The sequence below is a fragment of the Rhodamnia argentea genome, chromosome 2 (genome assembly GCF_020921035.1).
Source record: "Rhodamnia argentea isolate NSW1041297 chromosome 2, ASM2092103v1, whole genome shotgun sequence".
In the NCBI taxonomy this organism is placed as follows: domain Eukaryota; kingdom Viridiplantae; phylum Streptophyta; class Magnoliopsida; order Myrtales; family Myrtaceae; genus Rhodamnia; species Rhodamnia argentea.
In genome coordinates this window covers 659826-682580 of record NC_063151.1, presented here as the reverse complement: position 1 = coordinate 682580, position 22755 = coordinate 659826, and the positions used below count along the sequence as shown (strand labels likewise).

Here is a 22755-nt window from a genome sequence, read left to right as displayed (position 1 = left end):
ACTAATGCTTCAACATTATTCACATTGAGGTATGCATATGATCGCAAAAGAAGCTATTATCATCGTTATCTAAAGAAAAAGACCTAAAGGAATCTTCCTAGTTTCTGAAGTTCTATGTATTATTGACTTTTTTTATTTCAACCTTATGATGAATTCTTCAATATCTTTTTGGAAAAGTTAAAAAAATATTTTCGAAGAGAATTCGAAAATATTTGGACCCACATTAGATGAGATATTACCGGTTCCTCAAAATTAAATGAGAATTCGGATATACAAGGTGCTTTCGCATCACATACATAACTTCAAGCGGGCACTCGAATCTTATCTACCTTATCATTCGACAGTATCCATCGGAGCAATATGGTGTAGACCAACAAATCTTAGCGACACGTGCATACTAAAATGTCCTGGAATTTCCAATAGGTGTTTTGGAAAAAGACATTCTTTTAATTAACGAATCCCGATAATTTCGGTACCTAACCGAAGCTTGGCGGATCACTTAGCAAGCAAGGTTTGAGTGAGAATTTTCAGCACATCTAGCATTTTCGTATTGATTAGCGGAATATTGAAAAAAGGGAAAAACTTGAACGGGGGGGATGTCAAGTTTATTTTGCAAACGAGGAAATTTGACGAGAAATTGAAAATTCTAAAAACTTGACCCGATAAATTAGACCCGGAAGTTGATCGTATGCTGGGCTCGGCCCCCGCCCGACTCGGCCCGGTCCAAATTTCAAATTTGGAAGAAGCAAAAGGCGTGTTTCCCGGAATCAGAAGGGGGCGCAGCTTTTCCGGGAAAGCATGCTCTGCAACAAAACAGGAGAGGACTCTCCATCCATGCAGGTCCGAAAACGGAAAGATCTTGATATGGTCAAGCTTCCCACTCCGCCGCGCGCACAAGATCACACAAAAGAACAAGCATCTGCCTTTTCTTTTTGTATTTTTTGTTTTTCTTGTTCACTCTCATGCATTTGGTCAAAGAGAAGAGAATCACGGAAGAGACAAAACAGAGGATATGGTGCGGGTACGGTTCAGTGAGAGAAATTTTAAAGCTATTTTGTGTTCTCAATCTCGGTAGCTGCTTCTTCTTCTTCAATGGCCGAGGGAGCTCGTAATGTTCGTTCCCTGGTTTCCACGCGAAAAGGCTCGTAATGCTCCTCTGTCTCTGTCTCTGTCTCGGGAGAGAAGTTTCTTTTTTGATATCACTGACTAACCCCGTGTCTTGCAATGGCCATATTGCAGTCGCTACAAGTGGCTTTCGTGGAAGAGCTCGACGGGTTGAAGCACGAGCTCGCCATGGTTTTCGCGTGACCGTGTTCGGCTCGACCACCTGCGACAAGGGAATTCTTGGCGAAGCCTGTTCGTCCCACAAGAACGCAACTTTCTACGGAATAGCACGAGACGAAAGCTGTTAAGGAGCATCGCAATAGGTCAGAGCTCTGATGTTTTCCTCCCTTCTTTTCAAATCTAATGGGGCCATGCCGATCAAACCTGGTAAAAAAAAGCCCACAACTTAGATTAGCGAATGTTATGGTTGGTTTGGATAAATTTTCTTTATGCCTCTTGCGTGCTAAAATTTTAATTAATGACCTTCTCAGAGAAAGACATAGATGGAGCACGTGGATCTTTTGGTACCAATCCCATATCTTTTCGGATAACATTAAAAGCATATCGTATTAAGCAAGCCCTCTTTGTAAGTTCGACCCTACAATCCTATCCCTTTTGCTACGATCCACTCAGGTCGCATTTCTGTCCGGCTTGTCGTTTGTTTTGATAGATGTAAATTGCTTCTCACTATTGTCGGCAGCCTATTCCTAGATGGTTCAGCGACCATCTTATCGGGGAGCAGGAAGATTGTGTTAACATCACGCTGCGCGACGGAGAAGGGAAGCAGTGGCCAATGTCGATGATCCGTAGGAAGGATCACACTGTGAGACGGCGGTTGGTATTTGAGCAAAGGCTTGCACGCTTTTAACCGGGACAATCAGGTCGAGGAAGGCGACGCTTGCGCTTTCGAGCTCGTGAGTCCATCTTTGCTGCGAGTCCGCATTTCTAGGGCATGGGAGGAGGAACCAAATTAAGGGAGTTGGAACTATATTTTCTACGGTCAAAAGACAATGTAGCTCAATCAGTTCCATGTTATCTAAAATCTTTTCGATGTTTGAACTGTCATGCATGACTCCATGCCGAGTTATGTTGTGGAAACTCAGTGTTTCTAGGTTAATTCAGTGCCAAGCTTCTTATTATTCTATATTGCATCTTCTTCTTTTTTCCAAGTCTCTTTTCCTTTTCGAGATTTGCTAGGCGTATACTTTGGAGTGAAATGTTACGTACGTGCAAAGTGTTTGTGAATAAGAAGCGAAGATGTACAGCAAAATGTTGAGTATCAGTAGATACTCTAGTCCATTGCATTTGGACAAAGCTGACGTTCCGAATCGGAGGCTTGTACAGCGATCCATATCTGTTAGCTTTTCTCTCTATGTCGATGGACTGAGATCGCAGCGGTACTAAGTGTAACTGAGCAAGCACTTCGCTTTGTTTCTTAAATAAGAAAGACCGTTCCGATGAAGTTTGAGAAATCCAATGAGCTCGCCGAAATCGCGGTCGTCCTTCGACAGTCGGCCGTTGTTGCGAATCATTCTTGCCGGAGCCTATTATTTGAGGACGTCCGATGGACGGAATTTGGGTGGGGGCTAAATCAAAATAGAGCTCGAAGTTATTTAAAAAAGAGAAAAGGTAAAACAGGAGGGAAAATCGAAAAAGAAAATTGGCAGCTCTATCATTCCAAAAATGTTTGATTGCATGCTGGGCTTGGCCCCAAGCCGACTCGGGCCGGTCCAAATTTCAAATTTGGAAGCAGCAGAAGGCGCGTTTCGGATCATCAGAAAGAGGCGCAGCTTTTCCGGGAAAGATGCTCTGTAACAAAACAAGAGAGGACTCTCCATGCTGGTCCGAAAATGGAAAGATCAAGCTGTCAACTCCACCGCGCGCACAAGATCACTCAAAAGAACAAGCATCTGCCTTCGTTTGGTTTATTTATTTATTTATTTTTTTGACATTCAATCTCATTCATTTGGTCAAAGAGAAGAGAATCACAGAAGAGACAAAACAGAGGATTTGGTGCGGGTAAAGTTGAGGGCGAGAAAATTTATAGCTACTTTGTGTTCTCAATCTCAGGAGCTGCTTCTTCTTCTTCTTCAGTGGCCGCGGGAGCTCGTAATGTTCATGGTCCCTGGTTTCCACGCGAAGAAGCTCGTAATGCTCCTCTCTCTCTCCACGAGTGAAGTTTTTTTTTTTTTTTTTATGTTACTCCCTATACCCCGTGTCTTGCAATGGTCATATTGCAGTCGCTACAAGTGGCTTTCGTTGAAGTGCTCGACGGGTTGAGAGCTCGACATGGTTTTCGCGTGATCGTGTTCGGCTCGACCACCTGCAAGAAGGGATTTCTTGGCGACTCCTGTTCGTCCCACAAGAACGCAACTTTCTAAGGAATAGCACGCGATAAAGGCAGTTAAGGAGCATCACAAAGGTCGGAGCTTTGATATTTACCTTCTTTCTTTTCAAAGCTCTTTGAGGTTTGTCTTGATGGGTCAGCCATCAACAGATTTTAGTCGACACAAATGTGTGGAGGGACTGCGAGGAATTCTTGGACGGAGTGAGTATGAGGTTGAGAGGGAGGAGAGAGCTCAAGCCTCCATGTGGGCGGTGGCGTGCTAGGGCCTCCTCTGTTTCCCAAGGAGACACCTTGTTTCCAATTTTTCACCGCCAGCCCCTGCTCTTTTCCCTCTGCTTTCCATTCTTTACCTCCCTCTCTCTCTCAATTCGAAGGGACTGTTTCTTCAACCCATCTCTGATCGTCTTGCAAGCTCTCAGCTCACATGGGGGAAACGCCCACTCCTCTTCAAGAAGCCAAAGGATCGGTTCTCTCTCTCTCTCTCTCTCCCTGCTGCGACGTGTCAACGACAAAGACAGAGTGGTGTTTTTTGCATCTTCTCATGTAGTTTTTAGCCTTGCTGCTGCAGTTATCAGATTAGCCAAAAAGAAAGTTCTCTTGTTTCCAGAGACAAACTTGAGATTTGGATGACTGTGTCAAGTCCACGTGTAATCCATACCATTAACATTGGTGTAGCCATTAGAAGAATCAGGGCGTTTGGATCACCTGCCATAAAGTCAGGTGACCCCAGCTGCACCGCCGAACAGAGTTTCCTGTTCTTTAATCTGAGGTGAACCTGGGAAGGTGGTTTCTCGAACGTGGCATGAATAAAATTTGCGCCTTTCCCTTTGGAGATTGAGGGTCCGCACCCATGGATTTAGGGGCTGCAAGATAATAATGCTCCTTCACGATTCCCCTCCTCTTTCCTCTCAGATTTGAAGATTTCCCGATTTAGTGGGGCGCTTGGGGTTTCTCTTTTTTCCCTTTCGTCTGACTTCGCATGATGCTGATCGGGGGAAAGGGATGTCTTTTTTGGCAGAAAGTTGCTCCCGGAGTCTCTCTCTCTCTCTTCCATTGACCCTTTTTCCTTCTCCGACCTCGAGACAGAGCCACCGCCGTTGCCGGCCGCGGCTCACTGAACGGTGGTTAACGGTCTAAGGCACGCAACGCTCAAGAACAATACACCAACCATGGAGGATGCAGGGAAACCACCGTCGTTCTTCAAGTTTTTCTTGGCCGAGCACAGTTCCGAACGAATGGTACGTCGCTTCTTCTTCTTTGCGATTTTTATGTTCATGCGAACACCGCTGCATGGACCACCTCATTCGGCCACATTCGTTCCTTTGGTCTTCTTGTTCGGTTCTAGTCTTCGTTTTATTGGTTTAACTTCGCTGTGGCTGGCTCTGGCGGCCTCAGTGACCTGCCGCCCAGAGGTAGGGGCTTGCGGCAGAAGGTCCGCCGCGAGAGAGCCAACATCCGGAAACCACGGCTCCCTTTGCACAGGTTTCTAAAGCAACAGAGCCCACAAAAGAAAAAAAAAATGGACGTGCACTAAACTTCCTTTAGTTAGACTGGTTGTTCTTCTTTCAGCCATTTTCTCTTTGGCGCACGATTAACTTTTGGAGAGCCGTAACTAGAAGTGTTGAGCCAACACACACAAAAAAAAAACAAAAAAGTAGCTCGTTTTCATGGGTTGTTCTCTGTACATTCAGCCTTTGTTAGTAGCATACATTCCGGAGCGTTTTGTACAGAAAATCTTCATCGTTTTAATCATGAAATCTCGTCTGTAAATGCTTATCCGGAGCGGCCTTAATATGCGATAGAGTTTCATGTTTGAGGTTCTGAGCATCTTCTTTAATCTCCACAGAAAATCCCACCAGCCGTTGTAGATTACATCAAAGACCAGAGGCCTCGAGCGATTTCGCTAACCGGCCCGGGCGGCGATTCCTGGATGGTCGACCTGATCAAAGAAGAGGGCACGCTTTATTTCGGTGGAGGGTGGCCCAAGTTCGTGAAAGATCATTCCGTACAAACTGGGGACTTCCTGATCTTCCAGTACGACGGAGAAGCCGGTTTCAAGGTGCAAGTGTTTGACCCGACTATGAGCCCGAGGGAAGCTTCTTTTCATGCTCAGAATTCTCATCGAGTCAGTAGCAAGGCAATTAGATCTAATGGGGCCAGTCTGATCAAACCTGGTAAAAAAAAGCCCGCAGCTTATATTAGCGAATGTTATAGTTGGTTTGGATACATTTTCTTTATGCCTTTTTCGTGCTAAAGTTTTAATTAATGACCTTTTCAGAGAGAGACATAGATGGAGCATGTGGATCTTCTGGTACAGATCGCGTTTCTTTTCAGATAACTTTAAAAGCACACCACATTAAGCAAGCCCTCTTCGTAAGTTCGACCCTACAATCCTATCTCTTTTGATACGATCCGCTCAGTTGCATTTCCTATTCGGCTTGTCTTTTGTTTTGATAGATTTAAATTGCTTCTCACTGGTGTCGACAGCCTATTCCTAAATGGTTTTGCAACCACCATATTGGGGAGCGGGAAGATCGTGTGAACATCATGCTGTGCGATGGAGGAGGGAAGAAGTGGCCGGTGTCGATGATCCGTAGGAAGGACATAATCAACCGCGGCTACTGGTGTTTGAGCAAAGGCTTGCGCACTTTTGTCCGCGACAATCGGGTCGAGGAAGGCGACACTTGCACTTTCGAGCTCGTGAGTCCATCTTTGCTGCGAGTCCGCATTTCTAGGGCATAGGAGGAGGAAGCAAATTTAAGGGAGCTGAACTTTATTTTCTACAGTCAAAAGACGATGGCTAAATCAGTTTCATGTCATCTAAAATCGTTTCAATGTTTGGACTTCCATTTGTGACTCCATGCCCCATCAAATCAAGATGATGGTTATCTTTTTTCACTTTCCCTCTCGTTCATTCTCTGAAGACAATCCCAGAAGAGACAAAAACAGACGATATGGTGTCTGTTTCTCTCTGAGCGAGAACTTCGTCGTGATGGGGTTTGGTTCTTGTCTGGTTCGCCACGAACATGGTGTCTGTCTCTCTTTCTCTCTCTCTCTCTCTCTACAGTTTTAGAGCGACAACTTCGTCTTGATGGGCTTTGGTTCTTGTCCGGTGAGCCACATTGCATCACCATCATCAACGCGACCAACGGGCTCGACCTTTGCTCTTATCCGGTGATCGCCTCTTTATCTGCTTCGGTCGACATTTTCCCAGCCGGAATAGTGAATTTTACGGTATCCGGGCGTCGTCCGGCGACAGGAACATCGATCCAGCAACAAAATAGAGTTATAAGTTATTTAAAAAGACAAAAGAGAAAAGTGAAAATTGGCACCTCTATCACTGTAAAAAGTTCGATTCGATCAGAGAATTTAAAAGTGTAAAATTTACTTGCGATCCTATGGGGAAAAGGATTTTCATATGATACAATAACTGTATGCATAATTCCGTTCTCGAGTTATATTAATCTTGTTTGCCTAAGATTAAGAATAAAAAAAAAGATTTTTTCTGGTCAAATAATAAAATTTTGTGAAGAAAATTCATATCTTCATCTAATTGTCAATGTGCCAAGTTTTAATTTGTTTTTTTTTATTTAGAAGAAGTCAAAATGCGTAGGCTGTAAAGTCAAAATCAAATAGAGGACAAATGGAGCTTGCATCGTCAGTATAATCAATGCTTTACGCAAGCAATCTTATCCGCCTTTGATTTTGAGTATTAGAACTGTCCAAGAAGCACTGGGGATCTACGTGTCTTGTTCAACACTTTCCGACGCTCTCTCGACACTCTCCTACATGTGATCGATCAATGATTAGTGCTCCAAATACGCTAGCGACACGTGAGTCCAATATCCCGACAATTTTAATCATTTTCAATAAATTATATCAGAAACATAAATACTTAAGTCATATATATTCATTCATCAAAATTAATACAGTCGTTGAACAAAAAAAATAAAATAATCATGATATAACAGAAAAAGAAGGAACTCATCGCATATACAATTTATAACGCATTTATAAAAATATACATTTAATATACAATGTGTCTCAATATGTCAGAATTCTCTATTTTTAAGAAGGACGTGTTGGTATGTCGTGCCGGTATCGATGCTACTCAGATAAGTGTCCAATCTCTGAAGCTAGTGTTGTGTGTGTATATATATAAAAGTCAATCGTCCAAATGGTGGTCAAGTCTTTGTGCAGACCCATGAGTCAATTACCCGTATGTTCTCAAAATTCCAAAAGACCCTTCATACTTATTTGGAGATTTCACGATTTAGGGATTTTGCTCTCTTGGTGGGGCGTTTAGGGTTTGATTGGCACGTGACCATCGCGTGCTCAATGGACGATGGCGCTTGACGGAAGTTCATCATCCGCTTGGGAGAGTCGGTCGGTGATCCGTTCCCGATCCAATCCGATTCCATCTAGAAAATTGAGAACATGATCGAAAAAATTGATTCCTAGTTTCTGAGATAAAGGATCGGACCGGACCGATCCGGTTCCCGAACCAAGGGATTACTAATAAGGAAGAGCATCATGGACTTTAATTTTAATAATGGATTACTAATCGGATCGGATCGGTCCGGCTGTCTCGATTCTTTATGAAACTGTACCGATAATTACCGATTTCAATTTCATGGACGAAAATCGAATGGAGATCTTGAAACCGAACGTAGCTAGCCATTTCGACTCGATCCGGAGGATTTCCGATTCGGTCGGTCCTATCGCTCAACCCTTGCCTCTTGGGATTTTGCCACGCTTTAAAACGTCAACAGCAATTAAAGAGACAAGCTCCGAGTCCTTTGACGGCAACAGTGTGCTGTGTCGGTGGAAGCCACGTGGGGTTTACGGGATGAACCAACATCTTCTTCTTGGGGGGGTATCTCCGGCTTGACTAATTAATCTCCCGTTTATGCCGTAACTCCACTCCACCCCATAACGTCATTAACTCCCGCGTAACAGTAAGTAACTACTGGTTTGGTTTCGCTCCCCAGTGATGATTCGTGCTCTTGACCTGTTCCTTTTGCGTTAGGGCTCACGCTGACAGGAGGGTAAAAGAAATTTCTCAAGCTTCTTGAAACGATCTTTGCTCAGCACTTTTGAGTAGGAATGTTATTCATTTACTCTCTCTCATTTCAGTGTTTGCTTCCAATTTCTTGAACATTTCTTCAGATTGAGTCGTTCTTGTTCTGTAACAAGTTTCTTGATTTCCAGGTCAGAAATGGAGGGGACATGCAAGGAATGCAGAAGCTGGGAAGAGGAGATCTACTGGACCCATTTCCATTCCATCCATTTCTGCCAGTTTCTTCATGGGGACTTTCATCAGCAGCTCGTGAGTCCTCCCTCCATTCACTCCTCTTATTTCCAGCAAGAGGAAAGGAAAAAAAAAAAACCCTTTTTTTTTGTGGTTAAACCAGCTTGGAAACTGAAGAAGGTGGACCTTGTTGGCTTAAAAAGAGGGCGCCTTCGTTGATTATGGCTTGCTGTAGGCCAGAGTGGCAGACTTAGGTTAAGTCAGCAACAGCATCAGTTACTAAATTTTTCCTCATAATAAGTTGCCGATCACAAATTTTCTTTCGCAATGTTGAGTTTATAAGCCTTTTGAAACACCGATTACACCAATTGGGTCGCGCAAGAATCCATCCGACCCATCACAAACAGGTTGTTACAGGGGAGGAGGTCCTGGGTGGCCCTAAGTATTGTCTTAGAGAAACCCCGGTTCATAAAAGAGTGACAAGAATCCCAATCGCATTGTGTTAGTGGTACTATGCTTTCATTTATGTCAATATGGTGGCAAGCATGAGTCGGTCAAACTTGCTTTGGGGACCATAAAGCAGAGTCATACCTGTGAGAGGCACGACTGATATTAGATAACAATGATGGCCACAACACAAAATCCCTGTGACCATCAAGATGCCAATGACGTTTATATTTTGCTCGCTGGAAATGATCTCAGCTGTAGTTCTGGATGTCAATTTACTTATCAATGTTGATTCTTTCTTCAATGATTTTGATTCTTGTTGAGTTCACTGGTTTCGTGGCATATTTTGTCGTGGTCCCTTCTCTCGAAAGTAAGTAGTTAGATTTTCTCTGTGCACAGGCCATACCCAAAAAATTTGCTGAGAATCTGAGAAGCAAGTTACCTGAGAATGTGGTCTTAAAGGGTCCTAGTGGCGCGACATGGACAGTTGGCACCGTGGCTGATGATGAAAATTTGCTTTTCAAACATGGTTGGCAAGATTTCGTGAAAGATCATGCTCTGGAGAAGAATGATATTTTAGTATTCAGGTACAATGGAGAGTCCTCTTTCAATGTCTTAGTGTTCAACCAGCATAGTTTGTGCGAGAAGGAGGCTGCGTATTTCCATAAAAGATGCAGCCACAAACCGATGGACAAAGAATGCGGTACAAAGCGAAAACTCGGGGATTCTGCAGTGGAGGCTGTGCATACCCCTGCGTCTTATGATGTCAAACGAACTCTTACTGAGGATCCTTGGAAGGATGGGACTGTGACAGTAGCTGATTGCAATATCTTATCTCAAGCTAAAGCTTCTGAAAACTTGGTCGAGGTGGGTGCTTCGGGGAAGCCACATAATAAGAAGAAGGCTACTCCAAAAAAGAAAGTGTCTGTCGCTTTTGATTGTCTGGAGGAAAAACCGGGTATTTGACTTAAGAACTACTCACATGCGATGAAAATATGTCTTTTGATTTATTCAGTGCAAATAAAACAAGATGGATAGTAGATAGAAACTATAATGCCACAAGTGTAAATTCCTAAATGGAGTTCTAGTTTTTCTCTCAGAAGTACTCCATCAGCAGCCCAAGGTTCTAATTGTTCACTTTTTTTTATGTATGCACATGACAGATTCTACACCAAAGGCCCTGTTTATCGGTTCACGGGGCTCTCCAGTTTACACATCCAACAGAAGACCTGTCACAGAAGAGGAGGAATCCTCCGCTTTCAAGCTTGCGCGGGCTGCAGCATCAAGCGATAGCTTCCTGGTAGTTATGCGACCCACGCACGTCTATAAGAGATTTTATTTGGTAAGTCTTTGTACTCCTAGTCCATTCTATTAGCTCCTTATACTTCACAGCCTTTCTAGCTAATTTGTGATATTCATTGCTGATCTCTTTGCTACACAGTCAATTCCTACTGATTGGGCAACAACGCATATGGATCGCCGCAACCAGGATTTGATTCTTCGTGTTGGCGAGGGCACATGGCGTGCCCGGTACAGGCTCACGGGGCGTGGGAGTGGGGGTCTGTCTTCTGGATGGAAGAACTTTGCTTTGGAGAACAACTTGGAGCAATCTGATGTGTGCCTGTTCGAGCTCGCAAACAGCATCGCTAAGAACATCGTCCTGGATGTCACCATCTTCCGCGTGGTCGAGGACGTGGTCCCTCTGACCCTGGTGACTTCTTTCCCTGTCTAGATGCCATTAAAAGCTATCTTAAGATGGTCTGGTCGAACGGTGCAACTCTTTTCCCATAACTGTTTTGACTGTGTTGGCCATGGTTGGATTCGGAGCTGTTTGGCAATTTGGCTACTCTTGAGCAACGGACAGCATCTTCTTATTGTGTTTTATTTTAGGTGTTGAACACTGGTCAATTCTGTGAAGGGGCTCCATATATGTAGTATATACATGACGTCGAACTCAATGTGTGCCGAGATTATGGTGTTTCAGTAAAGCAAATTCCGTTCGACCTAGAAGCCCTTAGCGTTAGGCGAAGCCAGCAGCCTAGTGAGAATTCTTTCAAGGCACTCTTTTCTCTTCGCTGTATATGAAAATTACAGGATTTCAGCTGGTACAAGGTCAAGCAAAAACCCACATTGCGAATTTCATCTGATACAGGTCATACCGAAAATGTCCTTCATTGTCAGTTGATGAAGCAATCTGCCATTATCATAGTATCCAGGAGCACATGGTAACATGATAGCTCCGAAAAAGCATTTCTTACGCTACATTTTTCCTTGCAACATTAGATTTTACTCTATTTTTGAAGGTTTTAAACCCAAACATATGGATGCTTCAAAATTTCACCAGTTTAAAGCTTTCGACACATTGCACGGTCAAAGAATAATAATCAAGAAGAGAGACTTTGTGTCAAGCATTGCCAATGACATGTCTTATGTTCCCAACGTTAGGATCTGCGCATCTGGGAGCGGCCCGATGAGTTCAAGCCCGAGCGGTTGTTGGCCGGTGCACATAAGGACGTTTGGGGGCGGTCCTTGGGCTTGTCTCGGGGCGAACTTTGGGGGGTTCAAATGGCATAGCCGACACTGGCCAGTTTATTGCATGGATTCTGTTAAATTATATCTCGAATTTGACCCGTTTACGAAAATTGTTTCGATTTGATGGACGTGGAACGTCTCGTATTGGATAACACGAACTAACTAGTGGATATGCACAAGATATCTTAATCGTATATTGCGGTTAGATAATATTTTGCTTTATCCAATGAAGGAAGAAAAGTGAGAACACCGCCGGATTGGATTGTGCAGGAAAATATTCACCTTCGACGGTGGACCACGATTTGGACGTCCTTCAACAGAAAAGAAGTCGGTGGGTCCCATTACAAAAGAAAATCTTCACCAGAGAGGAAAGAAAGAAATAAAAGAGAAAGGAGGATTTCTTTCTTTTACTAACACCGAGCCGCACAGTGGACTCCGCGCAAGAAGAGATTAACAACGAAGGAAGACAATGATCAAGCGACGTTCTCTCTTTGATTGCGAGGAGTTTTGAACGCAATTCAATTTTGTGGTTCGTGAGTTTTATTATATCCACTTGTGAGTTATTTTATTTGTAAACACTTAGGATTTGTATATAATCTAGATGTGGGAAATACGAACGTATTGAGCGATTGTAATTTCGATTCTCCGATTATAGTGTATTATTCTTACTGACTCTCTCCTTGAATGTAGGTATCGATATTCGGACCGAACCACGTAATCTGGTATCCTTTATCGTTTCTCGTTATTTCTCTGGATTTTTCACATTGACTTATTTACGAGGTCTTAATTAGCTTCCGTGTCATATTTCAACGGGTTTGATGTGAGGACCGCTCGAGGCAATAACACTCTGGATATGACTGACTACTGCTGCTGGGCTGACCGTCGACCAGGGCACTCCGCTTGAAGTCACGGTGAAGCGGCGCTTGTCTCCTTCTGCTAGAATAACGACAGTTGCTGAATTTTTCCTCATCGTAGACTTTTCCAAAAACACATTGAAAGTGATAACCTTGCAAAAGGAGCCACTTAAGCTGATGGAGACCACCTGTCCTATAAGCAGACTAGACAAAATTTACGTATGTTTTCTTCCTAGATTTTTAGGTGATTTTGATAAGGACACACATATGTAAGTGAGAGTACCTTTTATAGACTGCTAAAACCGAATATGACAGAACAATGGACTTTGCTCTTGAGAGCCACCATGAATCTCCTCTTCTCGTGCCTTGACGCCAGCACTATCGGAATCCTAACGGCCTTGCTCTTGACGGTTTGGTTACTCTGGAGGTCATCCAGAGCCGGCAAAGACAAACTACCGCCGGAAGCAGCCGGAAAGTGGCCCCTTTTCGGCCATCTCCACCTGCTAGCAGGACCCAAACTTCCACACGAGGCCTTGGGTGATCTGGCCAACAAATACGGGCCCATCTTCAGGATCCGTGTGGGCATGCACCCGGCGTTGGTGGTTTGCAGTTGGGAGGCGGCCAAGGAGTGCTACACGGTGCACGACGTCGCGGTCTCTTCACGTCCCAAGCTCATTAACGGGAAGCTCTTGGGATATAACTATGCGAACTTCGGGTTTGCCCCGTATGGGGTGTTTTGGCGCGAGATGAGGAAAGTAACGGCCTTGGGGCTGCTCTCCAATCGCCGGCTTGAGCTGCTGAGCCATATCAGAGAGTCAGAGATGGAGATTTGGTTGAAAGCTATGTACAGGTAGGCCAGACCAAGTTTGAAAGTAATCCATATAATTACACCATCTGATGTCTCCGAATAAGAGAGAACTCATCGGACTTACCTTGATTTCCTATGCATAGACTAGATTAACAGAGTGAGTTTAAGGACACAGTACATAGCCGGTGGATCATGCTAGGTTGCATTACTTCCACTTCCAGTAAACATTAATCGACCAAATCTATGAGCTATGAGCACAAATTAGATGCACCTTTTATGAAGTTAACCATTACTCCCTGATCAGGAGGTGGATCGAGACAAAAGATGCTGCGGACCTTGCCCCAGTGGAGATGAAACAGTGGTTCGGGAACTTGACCCTGAACGTGATCCTGCGAATGGTCGTGGGGAAGCGGTACGCCATCGGTGGTGCGGCAGGGGGCGACGAGGGGAAGGCGCGGCGGTGCCTGAAGGCGATGAGGGAGTTTTTCCACCTGGCGGGGTTGTTTGTGGTGGCAGACGCCGTCCCTTTTATGGAGTGGCTCGACGTGGGAGGGCATCAGAAGGCCATGAAGAGGACCGCGAAAGAGATGGACAGTATCTTTCAGGAATGGCTGGAGGAGCATCGCCAGAAGAAGGAGGAGGAGGAGCCTTCATCGGGTGGTGCTACTGTCGAGCAGGACTTCATGGACGTTCTGCTTTCTGTCCAAGATGAGTCGAAGGCAGAGGATGTTGATGCTGATACGATCAACAAAGCCACAACCATGGTATTGGATTCTCCTCTCTTACAACATATATTTTCTTTTCCTTGCCGTGTTGGATTTTACTTCATTTTTGAAGGTTTGCAGACCCAAATACATGGGATGCTACAAAATTTCACTAGCTTAGAAGCTTTTGACATATTGAACACTGGAAAAATCATACATTTGTATGATTGATCACAAAGAATTTTGATCAATCCCTGTAGACTAGCAGTTATTGTCTTCCTAGTGGACTTTACTAATTGATGTTCCAGACTCTGGTCGCAGGAGGCACGGACACGACCGCCGTCACCCTAGTATGGGCTCTCGCCTTGCTCCTGAACAACCCGCTCGCCATCAAGAGGGCCCAAGCTGAGCTGGATGTCCACGTAGGAAGGGACAGGCTGGTCAAAGAGTCGGACCTGAGCAAGCTCCCCTACGTCCAAGCCATAGTCAAAGAGACCCTCCGCCTGTACCCGGCCGGCCCTCTCTCGGGCATGCGCGAGTTAACCCAGGACTGCACCATCCAAGGGTACCGCGTCCCCGCTGGCACGCGGCTCATCACCAACCTGTGGAAGCTCCAGAGGGACCCGCGCGTCTGGGAGCGGCCTGACGAGTTCGAGCCTGAGCGGTTCTTGGCCGGCACGTGTAAGGACATGGACATGAAGGGCCAGCACTTCGAGCTCATCCCGTTCGGGGGTGGCCGCAGGGCTTGTCCCGGGGCAAACTTCGGGGTTCAAATGGTGCAGCTGACGCTGGCCAGTTTGCTGCACGGGTTCGATGTGAGCACCGCTCGAGACAATGGCGCCGTGGATATGACGGCGGTTGCTGGGTTGACCATCGGCAAGGCCACTCCGCTTCGAGTTACGGTGAGGCCTCGGTTGTCTCCTGCTGCGTACGATGGTTTTGGATCTTCTGTGAATTAGGTCCGCTATCGACCAAGAAGAAAGAATAAATCCAAATAATATCAGGAGCTTCATGTCAATGTAAATAAGTCCTGAGATTTTGAGGGTGATGCAGATATATCGAGGATATCATTACAGACCCTTTAAAGAAAATATGCGTGAATTGGCAAAAGTGCAACGGGGTTTAGTACTTTTTGGACAATTTTCCCATAGAACAAATTATTTTTTACAGCTTCTAGCAAAAAAAAAATTTAATTTTTATAGCAAATAAAAAATTACAAGGTTTTGCAGGGACATGCAATCGGCTCAATTAACTCGAATTTGATACGTAGGCATGAATTATTAACCCTAAGTTTGGTTCAGGATTATTACTGTGACATTACTTTTTTTTTTGTTCCATTGCTTTATTTAAGAAAGAAATCCTTCAATTTCAGAATGGAAATACTTTCGTGACAATGTAATAGTACTATTAGTTATTTCTGATCATAGATCCACACATCATCATCGCGTGTTTTGTATAAAGTACTCATTAATTGAAAAATTATAGAGTTAGAAATAATAATAGTATGATCAGATTGTCATGGTAGTAGCTGTCATTTCAGAATTACTTCTAGAAAACAGACTTCCGTAAATTACGTTAGTCATGAGGACTTTCAGAGCAAACCTGATAAATATCTATGGAGTGGAAAGTCCCGTTGTTCTGCACTTGATGATTGAACTCCCAGAGCTAGTGGGAATCTTGGACTAATCCAAACTAAATTATGTGCCGGGTCATTTTCATGTCATGTCTTGCTGGAGATAGCCTCCAGGGAACGGCGATTGTGCGATCAGATTCAACAAGATGAATGGATTGACCCGGTTGTCATCTTGTTATATTTGTCGACTAGTGCGATGCAGAGTCGTGTAAACTTTTCCTAGCCGGTTGTCTCATAATAATACGAATGTTTTTTGTAAGTTACTGATTACACAAGTGACCTCTATCTCCATCAACGGCGACAAACATGGCTTCCCCATATCAAAAGTTCACACACCCCCTCATCTATAAATGATTAATCTTCGGTACAAAACCGTATTGATATTTTGGTTATAGACATGTCGTGCATATCATATGAATTTGACTAACGAGTTTCTTGAGGACATTCTTCGTTTCCGATGCATTGATTACATACAATATGAGTAAAAAGATGCATTGAAAATGATAAACTTTTATGTATCGGGGTTGTTTAACAAATGCTATGGAGACGTTGATTAATAATATTCCTCTCATATTGCTGTAACGAGTCATATGTTTTGTCACTAACCAACTATTGAAATTGGTATTTCGACTGCGCCCCCTCCCCCCCCCCCAAAAAAAAAGGTAGTAATAAGGATGCTTTGAGAATAAGAGATGCATAACCCATGTAAAACATATCGTCGCTATCATCTTTGCATATGATTTTATCGGATTTTCTTAAATTACATATAAGTGAGGATAAACAAATCATTAAATAATCCTAAGGTCACGTGTAACGATCTCTTATATTATGGAGCAGATATATTATCTTTTTCTTCATTAAATAACCATATGAAATATGTTTTGATTTTATTCAAATCAGCATCATGTAATTCTTTCCGTAAAAGCGTGAGGTATGTAAATCGCTGAGGCCGGCCGCTTGGCTAAAATCGGAGGCCCAGATGTTCCTACGGGAAAGAAAGTGGGGCTTATTTCATCTATTAACCAGAAAAGGAAGAATAGAATCTCGATCCATGATAAAAAGTATAGAGGAAAAGAAGTAGTAGGGATAAGCATGATTCTAGGGTAGAATCTGGAATCTGGAACCTGGAATCGGACCGGTGAGGAATTAGTCTAGCTCTAGATTTCAAGGTATGGAGGGTACATTCGAGGTTCCAAAAATTGAAAAAACTTATTTTGACGGGTAGGTTTCAAGTTCTAAATAGGTGAAATATGAAATTTGTAATGTAACTCGTAACAAATTTTTATATTTTTCTTGGTATATTTCTTCGCGCGATCATGCGGTATTCCATGACGTCCGGTGATGAGTATGTAATCTATAACCACTAGTCCGAGCTTCCATTTTCAGCTATATTTATGACTGTTTTTTACTTTGTTAATATTTCATATTTATTCGTGTGTCTAAATATGAGTTGAAGTAAATGATTGTAGTCGTAGATGGTGGTAATTAAAGGTAATGATTCACTACAATCGTCCAATTAAAAATATAAGTGAAATCTGTATGACCTTAGACCTTGTGACACGGTAGGTTCTAAGTTCCAAGATATGCAGAGTAGGTTCTAGGTTTCAAGTGGAACCTATACTGAAGCGGTTGGAACCGCTCACCCCTAATAATTAAAATGATTATGGAAGTAAAACATCCCAAGTTAATTTTAGCAATCTTTTCGGACATCTTGGTTTTCTCTAGCTTACATTCATGCTTTGTTTGTTTTGCGAAAAAATGAGATTTTCGAAAAACGTTTTCAAGAAAGTTATTTTCCAAGAAAATGATAATGCTTTTTGGTATTTGGCTAAAATACTAAAAAGACCCAAAAATATTTTTCGTCGTTTGGTATGGAAATCAGATTTGATTTTCCTCCATGGACTCATTTTAATATCTTTTATTTTTTCTTTTCATTTTTTTAGATTTCAAATCTTTTTTTTTATCTCTCTCTCTCTCTCTCTCTCTCTCTTCTAATTTTGGCTAGTCATTGGCCTCGACAACCGTCGACGATCGGTCACAGGTGAGATTAGGGCTTATCGATCTACGACATGGGCGATTGACGAGTTGTTGGCCGTCGACGAGGTCCGCGATCGGCGGAGGAAGCATGGCAGGTGGAGAAAGGAGGAGGAAGAAGGAGAAAAGAAAAGAAAATATTTTTTAAAAAGAGAAAAAAAAATTATAAAATTTTTGAATTTCTAAAAAATAAGTAAAAAACAAAAAAGAAAGTTAAAAAAATCATTATAAAGAAAGAATATTTGAAAGAGAGGAGGAATGGAATATGAGGAAAATGTTTTCCTCTTCAAAAAATATATATATATTTTCCTCACTTTTGAATGAGTTTTTCTTATGGGTAAAAAATATTTTTTTACACTAGCTTATTTTTCACAAACCAAACGCCAAAAAATTCGAAAAAAAATGTTTTTCTAAAACTTATTCCGCGAAACAAAAGGAGCCTAATTAACATCATATTTGTTTGACACACTTGTTACTCCAAAAGTTGACTAAACTTTTAATTTGATTCTACCTAAATTTCGATTGTTCTTTACTAACTTTTCGACTCCGTCACCGGAACTTCTTCGGAAAAGTGATTCCAAATGAAAAAGCAAACCTGTACGGAGTTACTTGAAGGTACCAAAAATTTTGCTGATTAACGAAATTAAACTAGGACAAGAGTTTGTCAACGCATTTATGCATAAGCAAGGCTTCCGGCAAGGAACAAATACCAAAAAAGTCTTAAACCTATTGTAATTATGTCATTCGGTCATAAACCTTTTTTTTTTACCAATTCAATCTTAAGCCTTTTGTCTTTGTGTCAATTCAGTCCATTTGGTCGGTTGACACCGACGTGGATAATTTTTAATGGTATTTTAATATTTTTCAAAATTTTTAATTATTCTTTTATAAATTTTTTCTTGTCTTTTTATTTATTTAATTTGTTAGGGCTGGTAGGAGGTCGATAGCCATTGGGTGAGGGCCACGAGGCCTCGCTACTTTCCGATCGCAGCGAGGGTCGCGACCTTCGCCCAGCTGCGAGCGAGGGCTTGTGACCATTGCTTGGTGGTCGGCGAGGGCTTGCAGGTCCTTGTCTAACGGCCTCCTACTTCCCTAACAAGAAAAGAAAAGAAAAGAAAAAGACAGAAAAAATGTTATTAAAAACAAAAATAATTAAAAATTTTGAAAAATATTAAAGTACTATTAAAGATTATTTACGTCGGTGTCGGCCGACCAAATAGATTGAATTGACATAAATGTAAAAGGTTTATGATTGAATTAACAAAAAAGATTTAAGACTAAATTGACATAATTACAATAGGATTATGACTTTTTTGGTAATTTTCCCTTTCTGGCAACAACTAATGAAAAATATTCAAAATGACTTTGTTGGCAATTTTCTCCTTGCCATTGGTTCAACGTGTGCGCATCCATCAATGAATTGACGATGACTGTGAGTTCGCTCAAAATGAGTAACGGTAATGATTTAAGTCGAACATTATGATTGTGGAATTCCTGTAGTAATGTCTAAGATGCGTTGTCCTGTAGTAACGTCTGAGATAAGTCGCCGGCGCTGGTTGCCCATTCTCACCCTTTTTTACTAATAAAAAAGCCTATGTGTCGGCACCGATAAATAATTGCCAAGCATAACTCGTCTGGCTTAGTTCATGCATCGCAAATGATATGAAGCTTTTTCGGCCCCGTGCTAAGACAGACGGGTTTCACGTGTGACAAGCCCATATTCTAACTTACATTAATTTAAATGGGCCTTCTTATATTTCACGTATGAGTATTTATAAATCTACTTTCAATCCATTTAATAAATAGCACTTTGGTCTTTCTTCACCATTCTCTTCTCTTCGCCTCTTCGCTCTCGTGACTCGCGAGTGTAAGATTACTCCGGTTTTATTCCAACTTGTAACCAATGGTAGGGTTACAATGGTAGGGTTATTACGAGCTCACTTGAAATGACTAGTAGTTATGACTCAAACCGAACATTCCGATCACTGGTGTGGAAAGGGAGGCCGCCGACAGTGATCGTTCATTCCTATCCTCTGTGCCGACAAAACAACTTCCAATTCCAATTTGATCTTCCACAATACTAGGAAATCAACAGGATTATTAGTTTCCAAATAGAATACCCCTTTCATATCTTTGTCAAAAATATATTGTAAGTAACTTGGTCCGTTTTTTGGGTAGTTTAGGTGGCATTTGTTGCTTTTTATTATCGCTGTCGTTTGTAAGTATTGATTTATGCTATTAGAGCTGAGAAAGTGGAGTAGGCCGCCAAGTGAATAGGCCGAACCACTATAAGTATGCTTTGCATTTCTTCTAACCGTTTAACTCCTTTATATTCTTGATCGTAGATAACCGGTTTATAATACGCGCATGATTCCAGTGCACTTTCTACACAATGTCCAACACTTCATGCGAAAATGTTTCAAGTTTTCTTAAATAATCAATTCACCTCTTCTCGATTGTTTGTATTGTACCTAATACATTTAACGTCACCGCACCGATAAATTTTCGCCCGGCCTAACTCGTCATACTTTGATTCATGCATCGTAAATGAGAACTCCAGCATAATATTAACCAACACATAAGACTTTGGAATTATTATAAGTGATCAATTATTTAAAATAGAGACCTAAGTTTAGATATTTGGATGAAATATTAAAGGCAGATGTGATTTCACTGTCATCCAGAACAAAAGGTGCAATTACTCCAAACTTATGCAGGAATCGTTTTCTCATAACAAGTGGGATGTGCTTTTCGCGTAGCGCTCGGGGAATAATCAATAATTACCTCGAGGCTTTGCAACTTCTTAAGCTCAGTTGGAACATAATTTGTTTTTCAATCGTACTTTGCATTAGTAATCAATGGTCTTAGGAATTTCGACCCCCCCACCAACTCCAACAACCCAAAAAAAAAAAAAAAATTCCTAGGAGGGGAAGCTGCATAGGTGACATGCTCTTCCTTAAAAAGTAGTTAAGTTGCAAGATTTGTACTTGTCATCCACATCCTATCAATCCATGTATGGCTCTAGTTAAGTTGCAAGATTTGTACTTGCATCTGCTTAATAACTAACTGTACCTGTAAGTATTGCTTTTATTGGGGCCGATCAATTTTGGAGTGGGTAGGCTACACAATTGGAACCTGAAATCTACCATATAAGAATCGATTTTCAGTTTTTGGAACTTGGATCCTACCTTGTTTGCCCTGAAATTGACTTTGGAATCTACCTTGATTTCCGGTTTGATTCCAGGTCTGCCCAAGAACCTATTTTTCTTTTGTTCTTTTTTTTTATTTCATTTTTTTATAGCAATATAATATGAGCATGTTTAGAGTAAAAGATGAATGAGGGCGAACGAGCAAAGGCGAGTCGGGAAGAAGTGAGAGTTGCAAGCCTCAAACAAGCAAGGGCGAGCTGAGAGAGAGAGAGAGAGAGAGAGAGAGAGAGAGAGAGAGTCGCAAAGTGCTTGAGTGGGTTGGAGAGAAAAGATAACAAGAGAGATAGAGAAAAATATGCCAAGAGAAAAACTAGGTTGTTTTGGGCTTTGTGAAACCGGTTCCAAATTCAGTCTAGTTAGTTTGGTTCCCAAGTGGTTCTTCACTCGGACAAAGGCACTGTTTCGCTTACCGACACCGCTTGCTCCGCTTACCTTCTATGACCCTTCCATCGGTGGGCCGTGGCTTAGATTTATTGGAATCGGAATGAGACCGATTTTCAAGGTAGTCTCTCGGGTAGAATTGGTCCAGTTGCATGTAATTTTGTCAGCTCTATGTTAGTAAAAACAATACACGAATATTTACTAACAATACGCATATGTTACTCAAATCTCTCTCTCTCTCTCTCTCTCTCTCTCTAAGTAGTTACTTTCCTTCTCTTGCTGCATCATATGCATTTCTTTCTGAGTTTTGGCTCTAATTTGTAGATACATAAATCTTGATCAAGCGGCTATATTGTAATTTCTGTTGCAGGGGTTCTAATTTAGTGAGTTGAATTTAATATTAGTGGTTAAACATTTGGACGATACGAAGTGGACTGCATGAAAAACGTGAACTGTAGTTTTCTGTTTGAGTGAGTTGAAGTATATTAGTGGTAAAACATACGGACAATATGAAGTGAATTGCATGAAAAACGTGGCTGGAGAAAGGTGATTCACAATGTTCCGCATATGCACGGGAAATAATTTTCTTTCCTTAATTTTGAATTCGCTATATTCCAAATTGATAAGGTCCAATCCCTATCAATTGAGTTAATATTTTTACCTAGTTTTATATGAAACGTTCTAAACGGTGTTCCGTAGCTATTTTTTGTTTAGTACTATTGACGAGTGCGTGGAAAGCATTTGTTAAATGTACTTAACAAGGAAATATTTTGATTTTCAATGCGCTGATTGCAGAGAAAATTACCAAAAAAGTCGTAAACCTATTGCAATTGAGGCAATTCAGTCATAAACTTTTTTTTTTTTTGCCGATTCAGTCTAAACCTTTTTGCAATTGTTTCATTTCAGTCAATCCAGTAAATTTTGGTTGGCCAGACAGCGCCGGCCGTCCGGGGACATAATATTTTAATATTTTTTAAGTATATTTTACTCTCTTTTTTTACCTTTTTCCTTTTTATATGAAATGTTCTTATTTACCTCATCATTTTAATTAGTCTTTTCCAATAAAATCGAGTAAGACATTTTTCTGTAACCCATGATTGTATTTTGTAGTTTTGATTTAATATTCCATATCATCTTAAGTTCTTAACCTGGGATAGGTGAGCATGGGGACCTGGTAGGTTTGTTCATTTTGGTGGTTTTGTCTGTGACTAAGGGATGTAAAGTCTTATAGGTGTGTTAAGGGTATCCCTTTTACCTGTACTGTACATGATGCATGTCCTCTTGAATTGAACACAACGCAATGGATGAACATTTACACGGAAGATCATTTGATTTGTGTTTTATTAATTAACTTTACATTTTTTTAAGTGTTTTAAGTATTTTTTTTTTTTTTTTTTTGATTACCCAGGGAACCCCCGCACGGCCGGCAGCCGGGGGGTAAACCCCGGGGG

At 41.9% G+C, this 22755-nt stretch overlaps 5 protein-coding genes across 7 annotated transcripts in view; all 5 read left to right on the top strand.

Annotated features, from left to right (window-relative positions):
• The window catches only part of LOC125312457, a 30476-nt gene extending 9314 nt beyond the window's left edge, over nucleotides 1-21162 (top strand). Inside the window, exon 3 of the transcript XR_007197325.1 lies at nucleotides 21121-21162. The gene's annotated coding sequence lies outside the window, so the exon portion shown is untranslated. The remainder of the gene's footprint in view (nucleotides 1-21120) is intronic.
• Nucleotides 4608-10881, top strand: LOC115751605 (putative B3 domain-containing protein Os03g0621600). Its single transcript, XM_048274801.1, has 8 exons — nucleotides 4608-4689; nucleotides 5298-5664; nucleotides 5730-5824; nucleotides 5939-6151; nucleotides 8621-8749; nucleotides 9549-10107; nucleotides 10313-10491; nucleotides 10591-10881. Exons 1-8 carry the CDS (start codon nucleotides 4621-4623, stop codon nucleotides 10879-10881), a joined length of 1902 nt encoding a protein of 633 aa, XP_048130758.1. The 5' UTR covers nucleotides 4608-4620.
• LOC115751653 (B3 domain-containing protein REM16) lies at nucleotides 8355-11114 on the top strand. 3 transcript variants are annotated; one of them, XM_048273713.1, is made up of 6 exons: nucleotides 8392-8409; nucleotides 8496-8551; nucleotides 8663-8882; nucleotides 9549-10107; nucleotides 10313-10491; nucleotides 10591-11114. In XM_048273713.1, exons 3-6 carry the CDS (start codon nucleotides 8670-8672, stop codon nucleotides 10879-10881), a joined length of 1242 nt encoding a protein of 413 aa, XP_048129670.1. In that variant the 5' UTR covers nucleotides 8392-8409; nucleotides 8496-8551; nucleotides 8663-8669; the 3' UTR covers nucleotides 10882-11114. The 3 variants fall into 3 exon arrangements, with proteins under 3 accessions (XP_048129671.1, XP_030545463.1, XP_048129670.1); XM_048273714.1 differs by having other exon boundaries at nucleotides 8355-8551; nucleotides 9549-10103; nucleotides 10309-10491; XM_030689603.2 differs by having other exon boundaries at nucleotides 8360-8551; nucleotides 8663-8780.
• On the top strand, nucleotides 12844-15006 carry LOC125313879 (cytochrome P450 CYP82D47-like). The gene is made up of 3 exons (XM_048274795.1): nucleotides 12844-13385; nucleotides 13648-14107; nucleotides 14356-15006. Exons 1-3 carry the CDS (start codon nucleotides 12844-12846, stop codon nucleotides 15004-15006), a joined length of 1653 nt encoding a protein of 550 aa, XP_048130752.1.
• LOC115751655 (cytochrome P450 CYP82D47-like) lies at nucleotides 12851-15133 on the top strand. The gene is made up of 3 exons (XM_030689604.2): nucleotides 12851-13385; nucleotides 13648-14107; nucleotides 14356-15133. The coding sequence occupies exons 1-3, from the start codon at nucleotides 12880-12882 to the stop codon at nucleotides 15004-15006; spliced, it is 1617 nt and encodes a 538-aa protein (XP_030545464.1). The 5' UTR covers nucleotides 12851-12879; the 3' UTR covers nucleotides 15007-15133.
• Nucleotides 21163-22755: the final 1593 nt, after the last annotated feature.